This window comes from Jatropha curcas, chromosome 9 (genome assembly GCF_041381405.1).
Source record: "Jatropha curcas cultivar XTBG-Jc1 chromosome 9, XTBG_Jcur_1.0, whole genome shotgun sequence".
In the NCBI taxonomy this organism is placed as follows: Eukaryota; Viridiplantae; Streptophyta; class Magnoliopsida; order Malpighiales; family Euphorbiaceae; genus Jatropha; species Jatropha curcas.
Genome location: NC_143159.1, coordinates 17237556 through 17257451, shown reverse-complemented (window position 1 = coordinate 17257451; position 19896 = coordinate 17237556). Strand labels below are relative to the sequence as shown.

The 19896-nt window shown below is 34.6% G+C and overlaps 1 protein-coding gene across 6 annotated transcripts; it reads left to right on the top strand.

Moving 5' to 3' along the window:
• The first annotated feature begins 966 nt into the window (after positions 1-966).
• On the top strand, positions 967-19674 carry LOC149493718 (Ikzf5 (DUF668)). 6 transcript variants are annotated; one of them, XM_089725650.1, is made up of 14 exons: positions 967-1241; positions 1580-1637; positions 1798-2187; positions 6114-6439; positions 6561-6653; positions 6748-6838; positions 9847-9940; positions 11029-11126; positions 11389-11458; positions 17808-17908; positions 18081-18197; positions 18350-18426; positions 18732-18776; positions 18854-19674. In XM_089725650.1, exons 3-14 carry the CDS (start codon positions 1873-1875, stop codon positions 19368-19370), a joined length of 1944 nt encoding a protein of 647 aa, XP_089581776.1. In that variant the 5' UTR covers positions 967-1241; positions 1580-1637; positions 1798-1872; the 3' UTR covers positions 19371-19674. The 6 variants fall into 6 exon arrangements, with proteins under 6 accessions (XP_089581776.1, XP_089581773.1, XP_089581775.1 ...); XM_089725647.1 differs by having other exon boundaries at positions 1580-1681; XM_089725649.1 differs by having other exon boundaries at positions 1561-1637.
• Positions 19675-19896: the final 222 nt, after the last annotated feature.

Here is a 19896-nt window from a genome sequence, read left to right as displayed (position 1 = left end):
GTTCGCCAAGGCAAGATCACGGCTCACCTACTTACTGTGTTCACCTGAAATGAGAGCTGAGAGAGAAGAGAGACTGCAGAGTGATGGTGGCGCGACGACAAGGAGAAGGTGCACTCAATCGGTTCAAGTGGCTGGAAAACAAGAGAAGGAGAGAAAGCAAAGGATGAGCGGCGCAGGAGAAGCAGTAGAAGAAAAGAGAAAGGAGGAAAAGAAAGTGCTTTTAGGGATTCTAGACCATTCTAATTCAATTCAAATCGGTTTGGTCCAACTCAATGGTCTAGTTTGGTTCTTGCTTGATTTATGATTTTTTTTTTTCACTTAGTTTTTGAAAAATTCAAATTGGTTTATAGGTCTGGTTTAGCAATAATAAAATATTTTCTACTGAATTTCATTGATTTGAATTTATGTTAAATTTTTAAATGAAAAATCTTTAAAAAAAATTTTTCGGGTCGTTTCAATATATAATAATAATAATAATAATAATAATAATAATAATAATAATAATAATAATTACTATTATTATTATTTTATTCATAAAAACTATAATATATTAGATAATACACATTCAAACACATTGAAAAATTGAACATCAATTTAAATCCTTGTGAAGTGCGTATCAAGCCTATACTTACCGATGACATGTATATATATATATGTGTGAGAATATTTCTATTTATTTATATTTTTACGATTACTTTAAATTACATTTATAATTAAAATCACTGTTAGATTTATAATTAAAATCATTTTTTAGAACTAAAAGATTTTAATAATTTTTTTAAAAATTTTAACAATTACCTTAAGAGTGAGATAGAGAAACGGTTAACATCTTCAATTTTATAAATTTTTGATGGCCTCTAAAAAAACAAAAATAAAAATAAAACGAAAAAAGAAAAATGAAAAGAGTGTACATAACGCGCTAAGTATGAGAGCGGGCAATAAAAATATAAAATGGTAAACCATGGTTAGGACTCAAGAAATAGCGAGTCTGGTGTGTTTGGGGTTTTGACTACTCTCTCTCTTTCTCTCTGCTGGTTTTGACAGTGCCAGAGAGGGAGGCTGACACAGCTAAGCTTTAGACTCTTTCTCCTGCGCCTCCTCAACAATCTCTCTCTAAAGTTGCAGTGTTTGTTTATGCATACTCTGATCTCTTTCGCTACCTGTATATTTGTCTCTCCTTATTAGAAACAAACAAGAACTAGAATCCCCTTTATCTTCTTTCAGATCTCTCTCTCTTGCTGGTAAGTTTTAACCGTCGATTTTGTACTGTTTTGTTTGGAAATATATTCTAATTTGATATGCTTTTGAATCTGTTTGTGTTTTTCTCTTGTACTAATTGATCCTTGGTTTTGTGGGTTCTTCTTGTTTATATCAGTTTATTGTTTAAATTTTTCTCCATGTGTTTTCCCCTCAAAGTTCAGTTGATTCTGCTCAAATTTTGAACTAGGTCTTTTTTTTTTTTTTTTTTCAAACTTTGATGTACTTGCTCTTTTTTTTTTTTTTTATTTGTTCTGTTATCTTGCTCTGTTTGATTTACTAAGTGCCAATTTATGTTTTTAGCTTTTTTATTGATTTACAGTGCTCTGCCTTGGTGTTAATGGATTGGAGCTCTAGTGGAGATCAAAATTGGTATTGTGGTAATTTTGATGTGACAAAGGACTACATATTTGGCTTCAAAGTGGTATAGATAAATCCTGTGGCATATTTGTACAGGGTGATTTTAGCTTGCCACTAAACTGTATTGTTCTTGAGCTGCTCAAAGTATTTTTGATGAAAGGATTTTCGTAATTCTTGTAGATAAACAGACTTATTGGTTTTTGCATGGAAATTGGCGGCGACAATTGAAATATATACTTCAAGGTGATCATTATAATGGGGGGGCTTTGCTCGAGGAGTTCTAATGTAGATAATGCTCCCGGTGGAGGCTTTCCACATGTGAATGGTCATTATGCGTCTGGTTTGGTTTATCAGTCTCGGGAACTAAAAATAAGTACCAATACAGCTCCATCTCCGGTGGTGGAGAATGTGGAAAATAAGCCCGTAAGAGAACCCTTTTCATTTCCAGAGGTAAATGTGGTTCCATATGGTATGAACCCGGATGATATTGATGATGGTATTCCTCGCTTGTCAAGGGCTCTATCAAATAAATCTAGATCAACCAAGTCTAAGCAGGTAGCTGTTGCAAAGGTGCGTGTCTTTGTACTCATATATACCTGTTGTTTCTTCCAATTTTCTTCCTTTTTTTTTTTTTTTTTAAGTTTCTAAATTACCTTTGTTACATTTTAACCAAGAATTTCTTATCCTAGTATAAGTATAAAGGGTTTACTTGATGTGCATGTCTTGTAGCTAGTCGTTTTCTCCTGCAGCATTCTAAGCAGAAACATTAAGGAGCAAATTCCTAAGTTATATTGATCCATTTGAATGGATAAATTAAGTGGTCAGTGGCTTAAATTGGTATTAGAACAACAGCAACAACAACTAAGCCTTAATCCCAAGCTAGTTGGAGTCGGCTACATGAATCCATTTCTTCCATTCTGCTTAGTTTTACATTAGTTCTTTATTAAAGACCTAGCCTATCTAGATCTTTTTTAACTACTACTTCCCATATCATCTTGGGTCTTTGTCTCCCTTCTTAGTCTTGTCTCCTTTAAGATGCTATTTTCCTTCTAGGGGCTTCTAGCCTCCTTAATTCCTGCTCTAAATCTTTCCTTGATAGGTGCCACTCCTTCCTTTTCATGGGTACATTTCATTTCAGGTTCTGTCCAATCTCGCTTGGGCACACGTCCATATTAACATCCTCATTTCCGACGCATTCATCATAAATTGGTATGATGCTATAAAATTTGTGACCACAATGACAACCAATTGAGAGTCCAGAAGTTTGAATCCGATTGTCAAAACAGCTAGTTGGATGACTCTCTTTCTTTCTCTTAAAAATTTTTCCTTTGATTTGTTTTTGGCCACTTAATGCCCTTTGCTGGATATGGTTTTTAAGTTAAAAATTCCAGTGGATATTGGAATGGGTCAGTTCCCTCAATTTTTGCTTTTCTTTGCTGAACTTGTTGATCATGCTTGCAGTATAAAGCTTTTTTCTTTTCATGGACTAGTACATACTTGAAAAGAAGAGTGTTTTCTCTTTGGGTGTCTATGAAGGCTAAGGGCTTAATAAATTATGAACTTTCTGGTTTTATTGTTTATATGAAAGGATAGAAGGTTTATAATCAATTTATGTTTTGAGGCTCAGTGGCTGAAAACATTCAGGTTATATGTTGGCTGCTGAAAGCTTCTAGCAGCAATGTAGTTATGGTTTTAGGTTTGTGTTTGAATGGCTGGTTGATGGGGAAAACTCTGTTGTATCTCACTATAGACATGAAGGTATGCAATAATGTGGTGGGTTTTATGCCAATGGTATCTAAGGTAATGTAGATGCTCTTTTTTTAGAAAAAGAGTAAGAAATATACACTTGTGGATAGGAGAAAAAGAGAATAAAGAAGCATTAATACCTTTACAACTGGAAGCAAATAACCAATGTTCGATGTTCAAACTCTAGGAAAAGAAGCAGTAGATTTTATTATTATTAATGCATGCATTGGACTTTTAATTGCCTAAGTATTTATATTGGAATCCTAAGAAGGAATATTCCTAAAAAAATTTTGATTTAAGAAATAAACATTAGACTCTTAGAACAAAACTTTAGAAGACACTAGAATTGTCTTAAATTATCGAATAGAGCCTTTAAATTGAAGGAACTGCAAAATATACATCTTTCCTTCCTTAAAGAGACCAAACTCTTCAGCAGTAGTTCCCAAATTAAAAATTACTTTAAACTTAAGGTTTCATTTGCTACTAGATTAAAAGGTTGGAGGTGAGATGCTATTGATTGTCATCTAATAGGTGTAAGTACTATAGTGTACAGATTATTCATTTATTATTTTTTAAAGCAAAAAAGAGGGCCAAGGGGGGGGGGGGGTGTTGGTCTAAATTAATGGTGGTTGGTGTAACAAATGAACAGTGAATATTCTTTTAAAAGATGATTAACTATGGGAGTGGTGGTGATTGGGACAATTGGCGGTAGCTAGGCATGACCATGGTTTCAGAACTGCCAATTTCGGTTTCAAAACCGTCAGTTTCAATTATAAGAAAGGTGGAACCAAAATCGAACTACTTTTAGGCGGTTTCTAAAACGGTTATGGAACTGCTGATTCCATTTTTATTTCGGTTTGGAACCAAAATTAGATAATTTATTTCAAGCTTTTTAAAGTTCTTTTTATATTTGTATCTTGAATAAATAATAATAAATATTACTATTGAAAATACTAAACCAATTTAATAAAAATTCTTAAAATTTATTTTAAAAAATTATAATAAAACAAAAAAATAAGTTGAGGATTTTTTAAGAACATGTTTTTCATGGTTTCAAACCAAAACCAAACTTTAAGTACACAGTTCCAATTACGGTATGTAACTAGGAACCGTTGACCGTGGTTTAGTATTGGGTTTGACCGGTTCAAGTTCGATTTGGTTCCGGTTGAAACCGAACCGTGGTCATCCCTAGCGGTAGCACTAGCCTAGGGATAGTGGTGATGGGAATGGCAACTGTCAAAAATGGATAGTGGCAATAATCTACAATAGGCAGCAGTGACTGACAATCGACAATCCTTAAGGGGATAGTATGTTGGGTTTGCAGTGACTTAAGGAAGGTGGTGCTAGCAGTCAGCAAGCTGGCGGATATTACTGGTGGGCACATCTGGTGGTGGAGGGACTGGGGGCTGGATAGCGAGAGAAATAAAACAATTCTCCTTTTTTATCATCGTTAAACTCCTCTATCTAGTTACCCTATTCTCCGATGAGTTAAAATTTCACCCCTTTCTATGAAGTTTTCCCTTGTATTTCATTAAATTTGACTATCATCTCTTTTGCACCAATATCTGATGAAGGACAGCTTGGGGAAACTTTAAGCTTTTGGAGATTATGACTAGTGTTTGTAGAAATCAAGAATTAGGGCTTGAAAATCAATTTGACAGCTCTAAATTTCTTTAGAAATTAAAGGATAAATTAAGCAAACAAAATTAAACTACTAGAGTCACACTAATAGGATTGAGGACGAACTCCTATCAAGAAAGAATCACACTTTCTAGGGTTAGAATTGCATCATACAACTCAAAGATAAAAGCATAATATGCTGTAATCTTATTGACTGAAGACTTGATTAAAAAGCATTACAAGCATGCCTACTCCTAGACCTTTACTTTATAGGACCTCAAGACTAGTCATCCTTCAAGGATTTTGACTTCTAAAATAAACTAAAAAGGAATACCATTATCCTAAACCAAAAAGGATTCTATATTGACTTAAAATAAATATAAATTATTCCTCAAGTAAATAGGGAAAGGATTCCAGCAAAGCTGAAATTACAGAATTGTCCCTTAGGCTTCACTAGCAACTTATTTAATAAACATAGAAATGTAACTCTTAAAGGACAAGACATGTACTATAATATCTACATTAAATCCTAGATAAAATCTAGATCAAACTCCTAAAATTCTTGATCGTTTGACTTTGAATTTTCTTAATTTCCTTGTCTGCATCAAAATCTTGAATCTTTTACCCACTTTCATTTCCTTCATCCTTTTACCTCTCTGTTAAATATGCACTAAATTACATATGACTTGACTTATCAAATAATTGACAGTTATTTTAGATCTCCGCTTGTTACAAATGTTCTAACAGTTATTCGATTGTAATAAGAATGAATACAAAATTTATTAATCTTTTAGGCATAATATCTTTATTTCAATTGAAAAAAAAAAATGATATTTTAACTACTTCAATGCCATAAAAATATCTGAAATCCCAGAGTTACCAGCACGATTATGACTTTCAGATTTATGTGACTAACCTCTTTCCATATTTGTTTGCACTTTGGAACCGGTTCTGAGTTGCAAATTGCTACTGATCCAAAATCTGGATTATGAGACTCAGAACTGAAATCCATAGAGGTGCAGCAATTTATGGTGACTTTGGTTTATCATGAAGCCTGGTGATTGAGGTGATATAATGATTCTTGTGGTCACATTATTTAATTGAACCAATTTGCCACTCTACTTTTACAGGTGTCAGAAATGAGCTCACTTTTGGGCAGAGCTGGTACTGTTGGGTTTGGAAAGGCAGTGGAAGTGTTGGACACGCTTGGTAGTAGCATGACAAATTTGAATCTCAACAGTGGTTTTACCTCGGGAGTAACAACAAAAGGAAATAAAATTTCAATTTTGGCTTTTGAAGTTGCTAATACAATTGTTAAGGGGGCCAATTTGATGCAATCCCTTTCAAAAGAAAACATTAAGCATTTAAAAGAGGTGGTGCTTCCTTCAGAAGGAGTGCAAAATTTAATATCAAGGGATATGGATGAACTCTTGAGGATTGCAGCAGCTGATAAGAGGTAGATGATCGAAAAATAACTACACTAGTTATGAAAATGTTTTTCTCATGTTTTAATTGCTGCATCTTGTTAATAGTAAACATGTGGACAAAATATTAATCAATCTTGATCTAACTGGCAGAGAAGAACTGAAAGTTTTTTCTGGAGAAATGGTGCGTTTTGGAAATCGCTGCAAAGATCCTCAGTGGCACAACTTGGACCGTTACTTCGAAAAGTAATTCTCATGCGATCTATTTTCTGCATCTTATTCCTCACATTTTCAATTAAGGTTCTCATTTTTCATTTTTGTTTTTATTTGTTCATTTTAGGTTGGGCTCAGAACTCTCACCTGAAAAGCAATTGAAAGAAGAAGCAGAGACAGTGATGCATCAATTGATGACTCTGGTTCAATATACAGCTGTGAGTATCTGTTGTTGCTATTATACAGAGATATGTATAATATTATGAAGTCTTATGGTGAAAAATAGAGAATGTTTAACGGTATGCGCGTTTCTTTATGAGGGAAGGCAGAAAAGGGTTGGATGTAGCATGTCTATAGTTATTTAAGGGAATTTTGGCCTTGAAATTTTCACTTCTATTTTATGTTCCATTTAAGAGTGGGCTTTGGATTAATCGTGATGTTGTGTGCTATGACAAGGAAGCCATGGGTTTAAACTATAGAAAAGTGAAGGCTGCATATATTTGACTTTGACACTTTTTAGAGCATAATGTAGCAAGCCTCATCCGCTAGGGAACTCCTTATTTCTCTTTCCCATGGTTTGGCTATGTCCTATATTCTGTGCGGAGTGCTATCCACAGACATGCACATATGTTTGCATGTCAATCCACATCCAAAAACACCACCCAAAAGAGACCTCAACTTTTGGAGGCTAGCAAAGAAGCTCGAGTAGTTGATTCCAAGGTGTATCCTTACTAATGGATTTAAAGTGCATTTGCGAAATTGCAGTATTGGTTGCTGTTGTAGTATATTCATGGTCAAATGCAAACATTACTAATATTATTGGCACTATCCAAAGTGGTTGTGGCAACTGAAACTGTTGGTAAATTTAGCTTTGACACTTCTTACCACTTGGTGAGAAGCATATATTGGTAGAACAAGATGTGATCATGTTTCAAATGCATTGCAGTATCTTTGAACTGATTATCTGAACTGTAACGGTTTGCTGGCATTGGGAGTCATTTCTCTGTGTGTGCCTAGTGCTTTATTTAGTTTATGCTATCAACAACGAAAACATTAGTGCCCTCGTGTTATGTTGCCAGTTTTAATGATGTATGAGGTGAGGTCCTGCCATCTCTGTTAAGTTTTCTTCAAGTGCATGTGATTTTTTCTTTTGGATTGCACCTTTGTTTTGGCATACTGCGTACAGAGGTCTCAACTCATGATGTGGTTTGAGTCCATGGTAACATATAATTCTATGGTCCCATCCTTATAGTTGAATATAGGTTATCCTCAGCCCATGCTTCACAGCCATTGGTAACATGTATATGGTTGATCTTTTGGAATGAGAGGCGGGCAGCTAAGTACATGGTTCAGCAAGCTACGGATTTGGAAGTAGAAACGTGGTAGAAAAGAAGCAGGCCCAAGACTACTTCTGTTATATTCTAGAATAAATAAAGCTGCAGAAACAAAAGGAGAGCAATCAGTTATTTTAGGAAAAGGACACGAGTGTATGAGGAGAAAAAAGAATATTAGACATGGCAAAAATTAGTTAGAAGCGGGTGTAACAACCGGCTGTATATAAGGAGTAGCTTGTGGCATGCGAGGGCAGCAATTGAGTATAGCCTTTTTTGAGCAGAATCACTCTGCACGGGATTCTTTCCTGGGGCTGATTTCAGTCATTTGCTTCTTTATTTTTTTTTGTTCTCTGTAATTAATTGGCCTTTATTGAATCTGAGAGCTCTCTGGAATTCTTTATTGAACTAATTCAAAATACAGACCTGTTTCTTCTATGATTATTGGGTTTTTTTCTCTATCAAAACCTTGATGTTCATATTTTCCAAAAGCCATGGCCCAAGAATTGTGATTTCTTTGTTGATTTTGTTTCATTATCTTTTTGTTATCATGAGTGGTTTTCCTTCTAATTTAAATAATAGGCAAAGAAATTATAGCATTAGAGGGAAACAAGGTGCAAAACTATTTGCAAGACGGAAATCATTTTAAAAAAGTATGGATTGTGGAAGGCTGTGTATATCCATAAAGTATCTGCCTACTAAATGGAAAGTTTGAAATATTAAGCCATCTTGACCTATCACTTACTGCAAATAGGAAGCATCTCCCTAGGGCTCCTCTTTCCCTCCACAAAATACAAGAGATAGTTAGAGGGACTTGAGCTTATTTGTGCATATTTATATGCATACTACTCGGAGCCCACAAGTGTTTCCATTTAACGATTGACATCTTAGTAAGCCGTTTTATTCCTTCCCCCCAATAGTTTTCAGTTTGCACCTTTTATTGATCCACCTAGAATTACTCCTCAAAATCAGCTATTTTCATATATAGCATCAGAGCAAAACAATTAGGTGCGAAATATTTGCAAGAGGGATATGGAGAAAAAGAGTGTGGATATGGAGGGCAGTGTGTATATCCACAAAGTATTTGTCTGCTAAATCAAAAGTTTGAAGTACTAAGCCACCTCGGCCTACCATTCTAGGAGAAAGAAAACTCATCTGTGTCAAATTCTTCTCTTTCCTTCCACAAAATACAAGAAATAGTCTTGGGAACTAAAGCTTATTTGTGCATAAAAATATCATATTTGCTTACTGCTCCTAATCACAGGCATTTCCAATTATCTTTTAACGTCCTAATATTCCCTTCTATTCCTTCCCTAGTTCTCAATTTGCACTTTTTGTTGATTCCCTAATATTACTCCCAAAAAATCAGCTATTTTCAAATGTTATTTATGGATATCAAGGAAAAGCATGTAAATATTATTTGTGGGAAGAATGGTTATAACTTTTTGGCTATTCAAAAGTTGAAGGTCTTCCAAGACGTTAAATATAGCCGGTGGGAGCAAACTGAACTAGGACCAACTAGATAATGTATGATTGGTGAAATATATGATGCAGAATATGCTCTTTACACTTCTAGTCTCGAAGAGTTATTGCTTGCTTTACACTTTAGTCTCAAACAGCTTGTGGATGGTGGATTATGCAGGTATTTGTATTCAGTGAGTAGGCCTGGAAAATGGTGTATATGTGAGGTCCTGTGAAATGATTGCGCTGACATTTTATGTTTTTGTTTGGGCAATGTGTTCTGTTTGTAGGAATTCAATATGTATCATTGTAGAGTAATTCTTACAAAATTGTATTTATGAGTTGTGATGATTTTCCTCGATTTACTTTTTTGTATTTTATGCCTGTTGAATGTCTCAGCAATGATACTTTTACTTTTCATTTTCTGTTTGCAGGAATTATATCATGAAATGCATGCCTTGGACAGATTTGAACAAGATTACCGGCGTAAGCTTCAAGAAGATGACAACTCAAATGGTCCTCAAAGAGGTAAATTATAGCTTGGGTTTCAACTTACATGTGTTTCTCTTTTTGAGAGGTTTTTCATTATTGATTGAAGAAAATATAGTTTGGGAAAGGGGGCATATTCGTTGACCAATTGCTTATTCTTTATTTCATTGATGGGCAGCATTCCATAGGGTAACCTTTGCGATAATATGAGTAATGTTGTAACTTTTTAGATTCCATGGGTCGGAAGATTTCGAAGTGCTTGGGTGGGTTGATCTTGAAGGATTATTTCTTATCTCTGGGGGGGGATAATTAATCTTAGTCAAGCTTGTTTATCTAGCGTGTGCATTTTATTTTGCTTTATTTTTTTGTTTAGGATTCTTGCTGGGTTTTGTGATTGCATCAAAAATGAGGGATTCCCCTTGATTTTGTATGAGGGATGTTAAATCTGATCATTTAATCACCTGGGAGAGTTGTTGGATGTCTCTGGCAATTATGTTTTGGTGATTCAGTTTCTAAAAGCATTATTTTCAGTGGGGAAAAATTAAGATGATTTCTTATAGATCTAAATTCTCTGTAGTGTAAGATTGCTTATTGTATTGACAATTATAGGAGTCATGCTACCCTTTTCTTTTAGTGAAGACCTATGGTTGAATTCTTATTGTTCATAAACTCATGAATGGAATATCTAGAACTTAATTTCGACATTTTTCATGGCCTTTCACTGCCCTTGCTGTTTGCATTTCAAAATTGCTACAAATAGTTATGCAATTCCTTAGATGTAGAATTTATCTAATGGTTCTGTAATTCTTATCCATCAGTTGCCACTATATCTTTAGAGTTTGTGAAAGCCTCTTGTTGTTAGTCTATTTCCCTGGACATAAAATTGTGTCTTTGTGGTTGTGCTCCAGATAGCCTGCAAACATTAGTTTCTGCTCTTGGTGTGGCCAGAGCCTGTCTTTCTGATGCTGATAAGATACTGAACCTTTTCTGGTTTTAAATTTTAAGATTCTCTCTTAGCTACTGCTAGAATATATGGAATGTTTTAAGCTCTGATTCTATTTTTCTGATATAGTGTTAATATTTGCGAACTTTGTTTTATTTAGTGTGTATATCTGATTGAAATATAGGTGACAGCCTAGCAATTTTGAGAGCAGAGTTGAAGTCTCAGAGGAAGCATGTGAAAAGTTTGAAGAAGAAATCACTTTGGTCCAAGATCTTGGAAGAGGTATGCATTAGTATTTGCTTCAGGCTTATTATATCTTTGGGTTGACACTTTATTTTCTTATTATTTGATGCTTTTAAACCTGTTGGATTCTATGTTCTCTGATTCTATCATGTATACGCATCTGTCACACAGTGTTGGATGGACTCTACCCCTCCCATTTGTGTCACAGCAATGGAATCTTTCTGTTTTTTTTTTTTTTCTCTGTTATCACTTGTCATATTGTTACAATATGCTATCCAAAGATAATTTTATTTATTCACAGGTGATGGAGAAGCTCGTAGATATTGTCCATTTCTTACATTTCGAGATCCGTGAAGCTTTTGGTAGTGCTGGTAAGCATTTTCATATTTGGCCTTGTTCTTTTGACGTGCTTTAAAATTCTCCACCTGTTGAACCAAAAGTATGCTGGTAGATTTCCGACAGTTGTTGTTTGAAGGCCACATAGAGTCATCCTTGTTCTGGCCTTACTTGTACACCATCAAAATGGAATTGCATGTGATATCTGGATTACAAGTACATTGACATCATAGATGGTTGTACATTGTGACATCTTTTATAAAAGCAGGAAAAGTAATTTCGTGCTTCATTATGATAGCTTAAAAGCCAGCTAAATTAAACTGACTATTGGACAAGGGAGTTTTGGAAACCAATGGTTTAATTCATAAAATAAGGGTAACGTACTTTTTAGCCCTTGAGATTTAACCTAATTAACTACTTTGGCCCTCTATTTTGGTGAATACATTAAAACACAATCGTGTTATGTTTCCATTAAACTAAGTAGTCCTTCCATAAAAACAAGGTCATTTTAGCCATTAAAATATCGATGAAAGGACAAAAAATACCCTCCTTTAACCTCTACATAACCCAATCTCCTGCAATCTCATCTATAGTTACTCAGCAGATGAGCAAAGCCAATAATGTGAACTGAATCAGTGCAAATGCCTCGAAACTCGCATTTGGGTAACAAAGCAATAATTCGTCAATTTATTTGTGCATGTAGTGTTCATGTTAATGAAAAACAAGTAATGAACAAATATTTCCACTCTATTCAAGCATATTTTGATACAAATGTAGGATCCACTCAATGAGCAACAAATTTACAATATCAAGCAAAACCAATATAGGCCAAAGGGGGAAAACAAATGAAAAAAAAAAAAATCGAACCCTTTAACATTTTCAAAAAGACAGCCAATGTATAAGAGACAAGTCATAATTCTCAACAACAAACTCCAGCCGATGCAAGATCAAATCAAAAACAAAACCAAACATATTAAACTCACACCAAAAACATTAGGATCCAATAATAGACAAAGACTGAGCTTTGTTTTTTAAGAACAATGGACAAAGAATCTTGACAATGAAACCTCAAATGCTTCCAATAATCTCAACTAATGCTCGTCTTATCACTCGATTCATCTCCTGAAGTTGGTACATTTCACTGCATCAATACACTTTGTCTTCAATTGCCATCGCTTCTTCCATCATCCCTCTTATGTTGTCAACAAAGAAACATAAAAAGTTCCCCCATCAAGAGCAAAGATTATTAGTACATTCTTCTCCAAATCTTGACCCGTTCTTGTCCAAACCATAAGCAGTAGCTGTGGATCTCTAAACTATTGTTTTGCCGAAGTTGATGCAGTAGTGTGGTGCCAAAATCAATGTCAATGTTCTTGCCTTTAGTTTTTGTGGCCATTGAAGGAGAAGGTTTTAAAAGAAGAAATCAAGACTACTTGCTATTTGGTTAATTTGAGATAGGAGTTTGATGGGTTTTGATCTTTGAATTTGTAGACTTTGCTTTGATTTTCGTATTGGATGGATTTATGGTTTTTGGGGTTTATAGTGTGTGTGCGTGGGTGGATGGCATGTGTGAGTGTATGCAAAGGGTATTTTTGTCTTTTCATTAATATTTAATTGCTAAAATGACCTCCTTTTTATGGAAGGTATTGAGAAGAAAAAACTGTAGCTTTCTATTACAAAAAAGGAAAAATAAAGAAATCCTCCTAACTCTATAAGGTACAATATCACACAAGTCAAGACTCCCCCTCAAATTAGTGCATAAATGTGGCACATGCCTAACTTGAAAACTAAGTTATAAAAATGTTTGCCATTGAGCCCTTCAATAAACATATCAGCAAGTTGATATCCGAGATCACATGAGTATTGATTAATCTTTGTTTTCTTTGTTATGCAATACTATTAGCAGCCTTATTATCACATAACAATGATAAATTTTCTCCTTTAGACTTGCAATTCTTCCATTATCTTTCTTAGCCATAATAATTTGCAAACACTTTAGCTCTATATTCAGCTTTCGCACTTGAACGTGCAATCACATTTTACTTTTTACTTCTCTAAGTAATTGGCTTCCTCTAACAAAGTTACGATAGCTAGAAGTTGATTTCGTATCTTAGCTGTAATAATTTGTAAGTACTTTAGGCCGTAGCTCTATATTTAGCTTCCACAATTGAACGTGCAATTACATTCTACTTTTTACTTCTCCAAGTAATTTGGTTTCCTCCAACAAAGGTTCAATAACCAGAAGTTGATTTCCTACCATTGAGAGATCCAACCCAATCAGCATCAATTAAAGGCTTCAATTTTGAGGTGACTATACTTAAAGGAGTAAACCGTTTCTGAGTCAAACTCTAGATATCTTAAAATGTGAAAAATGGTTGCTGGATGAGAATTGTGGGGATCATGTATATATTAGCTAACTAGACTCATATCATCAGCTATATCTGGTCTCAGGGGTGGAGCTATAGCCATTGTAATGAGTTCAACTGATCCCACTTAAGTTGAAAAAATGTATTTGTAATATAGGTTTAAATTGATGAAAACTTAAACAAAGTACATGTTATATGAAAAATTTTAGAGTTTTTAATACAATTTACCCCACTAAAAAATATTTCTGGCTCCGCCACTATCTGGTTTAGTGTGTGAAAGATAAATCAATAAATCAACCTTTCTAGTAATCTCTGATATCGACCTAGGTCAACAGAGGTGCCATCCCTGCTTGTTACTTGTGGTAAACTTCAGTAGGAGAGTCCACCGGTTTATTACCCATCATGTTAGTTTCTTCTAAGAGATCTATGATATATTTCCCTTGAGAAATAAAAATCTCTTTATTTGGTCTAGCAACTTTTATACTAAGAAAATATTGCAAAACCTTTAAATCCTTAATCTCAAACTTTTGAACCAACAGTTTCTTTAGGCGAGCAATTTATTCTTCATCATCTCTAGTTACAAGCATATCATCAACATAAATAATTAGTAGTGTGAACTTACCACAAGAGTGTCTAGTAAACAATGTGATCAACATTACTTTGGGAGAATCCAAAAGGAATCATGCCTCAAACCAAGCTCTAGGTGATTGCTTCAACCTATACAATGTCTTATTTAATTTGCAAACTTGTCGTTTAGTCTTGTCTTTGTCAAATCCTAGAGGAATTTCCACATAAACTTCTTCTAAGTCTCCATGTCAAAAGGCATTTTTGGTATCAGACTGATGGTAAATACCATTGGATGGGTTACTTTTTAATTGCAAGGTCTAAGATGACCTTTGTTGCACATGACAACAAGATTCTGGTGGTGTTCATCTTTGCAATTGGGGTAAAAGTCTCTTGATAATCTCCATAAGTCTAGGTGAATTATTTTTCCATGAATCTGGCTCTATACCTTTTAATCGAGCCATCTGGGTTACTTTTTTTTCTTTTATCGAGGCTTTCATTTCCTCCGCCATTGGCTCTTTTCATTTTGGATCTTGATATTCTTCTTGGCAATTCTGTGAAATAGAAATAGAAGAAACATACAATATAAAGGCTCTATAGGAAGGTGACAAGGAGTCCAGAAACAAATCAGGATATAAGGATGTCTGGAACAAGTTCTAACTCTTTAGGGATATGAGCTGTAGGATTAGAATTTAGTAATATCTTGTCCTACTCTGTCTAGTAGCTTGTCTTCGCTCACCTCCTGCAATCCAGCCTCCAACTAAAAGCCCTTTAGCCACTAGAAGTATATCTCTCTCAATTTCTCTTCCCATATTTTTTCTTTCCTCTTTTCTTTTCTATATGTGTGTGTGTGTGTGTGTGTGTTTTAGTAATTTCACTCTATTTTGACATTTCTGTCAATTTTATTCCAATTTTGTTTTTGTAACAATGGCACCCTCAATTGCAATTAAAAATAAAATTGCAAATAAGAAAAAGTTTGCAATGGGGCTCTCTCTTACTATGCATTATATTTAATCCAACCTAATTATATCAATTAAAATATGAGTTGAACTTAACCTACTGGTGTGTTTTAATTTTATTTTGGCTTAATTTTACCCGATGTGCCTCATCTGTAGGCAATATCATGGCGCCGGATCTTTTCGATCTGTGTAACAAGAAAATCCCTTTTATCTGATTCCTAGTGAGGAGGTGCCGGAAAGCTAAAGTGAAATGTCATGTCAGCTATTACTTAGATTTTTAAATGCCACATCAACCTCGAAAGTGTGGAACTTCTCTCTTTTTTCTCTCCTGCTCATTCTTTCTCAAAAAGTGTGACTCTCTTTCTTAATTTCTTTTTCCTCTAGCCATTACCTTCTTTTTCCTCTACGGCAAACAATACCAAAACAGCGACCAAGATTGATGGCTTACTCGTCATAGCTATCCTTCCTTAAGCGCATCCTCACCATATTGATCATAAACGTTTCTCAAGATCCCTCAGAACCTCATGTATACAGATTCTCAGCCAAACCTAACAAGAACAAATAAACACTATATATAAAAAAAAAAAATTCTAATCATGTCCTTTTCATCAATTTTCTAATAAAAGGTATTCCCATGGGTCTTCTCGTCCCTGCATTCTTGAATTCGAGGCCATCGGAATCGTACCAAGTGACCTCCATGAGAGGATCAGTAAAGCCGCTTTTTGCAAATCTCAAATCATTCTCTTTTAAATCTAGACTATATCCTTTGTCGTCATCATGTGCCATCCTTCGTGGCCATTTCTTCAGACCAGATGCCGCTGCTTCTGCCAGAGACGATGGAGGTTACTTCATTTCCTAAAATTCACTTCACAAAATTTTGGAGCATGTTGTGTTGTTCTTGTATCTTGAATCAACTAATTTAGGCAATGATGTGATCTAAAACTTGTTTGCTTCTTTTATTCTCATTGTTTTTTATTTGGACACTGCGATTACAAAGGGCTTTTTGATTTCTTGATTTTTTTACATAGTGATTTTAGATTTTTATTGCTTCTTCCATTCTCATTGTCTTTTCCTTTTTAACAAGTACTGTGTATCAAATCAAAAACGAATTACCAAACAAAGTCAAAAGCTAGCCTATGCTTCGATTTTGAAACGAGAAAAAAGGTTGTAGATTCTTTGCCGTAAAAAAAAAATGATATGATTAGAGGAAAGAGGAATTAGGGAAGAGAGGGAATAGGGTAGCAACATGTATTTTGAGAAAGAATGGGTAGGAGAGAGAAAAAGTAAGAGAAGTTCCACGTTTTGTTGAGCTTGACGGCAAAAGTCCAAATAACAGCTGACATGGCATTCCGTGTCAGCTTTCCGGCATCTCCTCATCAAAAATCAGTTAAGAGGACTTTCTCGTTACACAAAACTGATTTAAGGGATTTTACTAATACAAATTGAATTTGAGATACGGTGAGGAACGCCGGGAGAAATTAAGCCATTTTATTTTGCATCAAAATATACTCTTTTTTTTTTTCATTTTATGTGATCAAATTATAAAAAAAAAATAAAAGAAAAAACTATTATTTGATTTTGGAAAAAAATAGCCTGCTAAATAGTAAATAGTACTAAGAAATTGTATACATATTTTCTTTGATATTTCCAATAAAAAATCTATTCTCATGAAAAAAACAAAAAAGAAGAAATATATATTTTGAAGGTTTCATTATAATCAACCATTTTTAAGGTTTCCATTCATAGGGCATTTTGCAACTGTTATTTCTTTTGGAGCTTTAATCTAAACTCAGCAAACACATTCTATACTTGCGATTGCGCATTCTTTTTCTTTTTTTCTTTTTCTTTTTTTTTTTTTTCACAGGAATAGATTTTTTATTAGAAATTTTGGTGTATGATATAAAAATAAAAAAATGTATAAAGTTTCTTAGTACACTTACTATTCAGTAGGCTTTTTCTTTTTCAACTAGAGAATGAAATAATTTTTTTTTTAAAAAAAAATTTGATGTTCACATAAATGACAAAAAAGGTACATTGATGGAAAATATAATTAAAGCACCTGTTGGGTTAAATTTAACCCATGTTTTAATTGATATAGGTAGGTAGGGTTTAAGTTTAACCCATGGTAAGAAGGCCCATTGCAAACTCTTTTTTGTTTGTTCATCCTTACTTGCAATTGAGGATGCTTTGCTACTACAAAAGGTCGAATTCGGGTTAAAATTGACAGAAATGGCAAAATAGAGTGAAATTGTAAAGCCCCACAAAGTTTGGTATATCCTAATACATTAGGCCTTACTATGCAGGTGGCTGACTGTTGCAAATGTTGTATTTGAGCACATAACCTTTGACATTTCTCATTGAAACATTTTTGTTTGTAAAAGTCAAATTCTTAAATTTATGTGCAAACTTTTCAAATGTTTCCTTTTCTTTTATTATATTGTACTTGCTATTGTTAGTACTATTATTTTTTATTCTTGACCCTCTATGACTTGCAGATGGTGATAAACCAGTGAAAGGTTCTTTGAGCAATCGAAAGCTGGGCTCTGCTGGCCTTGCATTGCATTATGCAAATATCATCACTCAAATTGACACTTTGGTGAGTTTGTAAAATCTAACACTCTTGGTATCAGATACTGCAAGATTTTTGTTTTCCTTGTTCTTTGAATCAAGAGCATCTGAGATAAAATCGTTTGCTTTATATGGACACATGGCTGATGCTTTGTTATCAAATGATTGCTTTTATGGAGCTAACATCTGAAAGTAATCAGGTTTCTCGATCAAGTTCTGTACCTCCTAACACAAGGGATGCATTATACCAAGGGCTGCCACCTAGCATCAAATCTGCTTTGCGTTCCAAATTACAGTCATTCCATGTTAAGGAAGAGGTGTCTTTCATTTTTTTTCTTTAATTTTTTGATTTAATTTTGTCCTTAGTCCTATTCTTTACTGAGTAGCTAGTCAAAGAAAAAAGTCCTGGTCCTAAATTACTTGCAAGTAGCTGACTGATATGTTTTCTTTTCGAACGTTGTTCTTGCAGCTTACAGTCACACAAATCAAAGCTGAAATGGAGAAGACTTTGCAGTGGCTTGTTCCAATTGCTTACAACACAACCAAGTAAATTAGCCAACCCTGTATTGAATTTCTTTGCCTAGGTTGAGCTAAGCTTAGTTTTGGTATCCAATTATATAATTTTCTCAATTCCTTGTATGTGCAAGCTACGTCATTTCACCCTTGAATTTCTGATGCTGTAACAATTTACTCGATTTAAACAATCTTATAATGATCAAGGTCAACAGTAAGCATTCATGTGGTTGTGGTAGCGGTGAATGATGAATTTATTCACTCTGTAATGTATAATATTTTTTGTTTTCATGGTCCTCTGTCTCTGATTATGCTTATTTCAATTTGGCAACTACTAGAGCTCATCACGGATTCGGTTGGGTTGGAGAATGGGCGAATACAGGGTGAGTTATTTACAGAGTTTTGCCTTATATTTTTTCCACTTAAAATATATTTGTTAAGTGCTTCAAAAATTCTTCAGGTCTGAGGTGAATCGAAAACCTACTGGACAGACAGACTTGCTCAGAATCGAGACACTTCACCATGCAGATAAGGAGAAGACTGAAGCTTACATTCTTGAATTGGTAGTTTGGCTTCACCATCTTGTCAGCCAAGCAAGGGCCAGCAATGGTGGAGTCCGATCTCCTGTTAAATCTCCAATTCGATCACCTAACCAGAAGTCAATTCAGTTATCTACACACAAGCCGAGCTCTCCAACCCCTATGCTGACAGTTGAAGATCAAGAAATGCTCCGAGATGTGAGCAAGAGGAAAAAGACGCCTGGTATAAGTAAGAGTCAGGAATTTGATACTGCAAAAACCAGGTTAAGCAAACAGCATAGGCTGAGTAAGAGTAGTAGCCACTCACCGATGCGCGAAAGTATAAAAGATCCTTTCCCTATTAGGAGGCCTTCTTCTGTCCCTGTCATTAACTTTGACATAGACCGAATTAAGGCTTTGGATGTGATTGATCGTGTGGACACAATTAGAAGTTTATGATCATCGATCATTGTGGTCATTCTGAGGCAATGAGGCTGGCTAGTGCCCAGTGAAAGGACCCCATCTGATGCAATTTTCCATTAGATGATGTCTTGGTTTCTGGTAGGGGAGATTTTATGTCTAATGCTAGGCTTGTGATGAGTGATGTTAAGTCATTGGTTTTTGTATGTGAGAACTTAAGGTGATAAATATTTCCCAAGCGGAATTTAATTTTTCTAGACAAAATCAGGCTATAGTTTCTGCTTAGTCCTATGTGTACAGAATACTTGAATGATTTTATAATAATTTAAAGTCCATTTTTTAACCCTTCTCTGTCCATTTTTCTATTTCTTGTTTCTTCTTATTGTTAGCATTTTAGCTGATGGCAATTGTTTATTAGCAGTAGCTCAAGGCAGAGGAGGAAATGCCCAGCTCCTGACTTAGCAATGCTATTAATTTTAGTGTTAAGATGACATTTTCATATATAACTTGGTAATTCAATCACAGTTGCTATGGAAATAAAATAATTTAATGATGTGAATCGAAG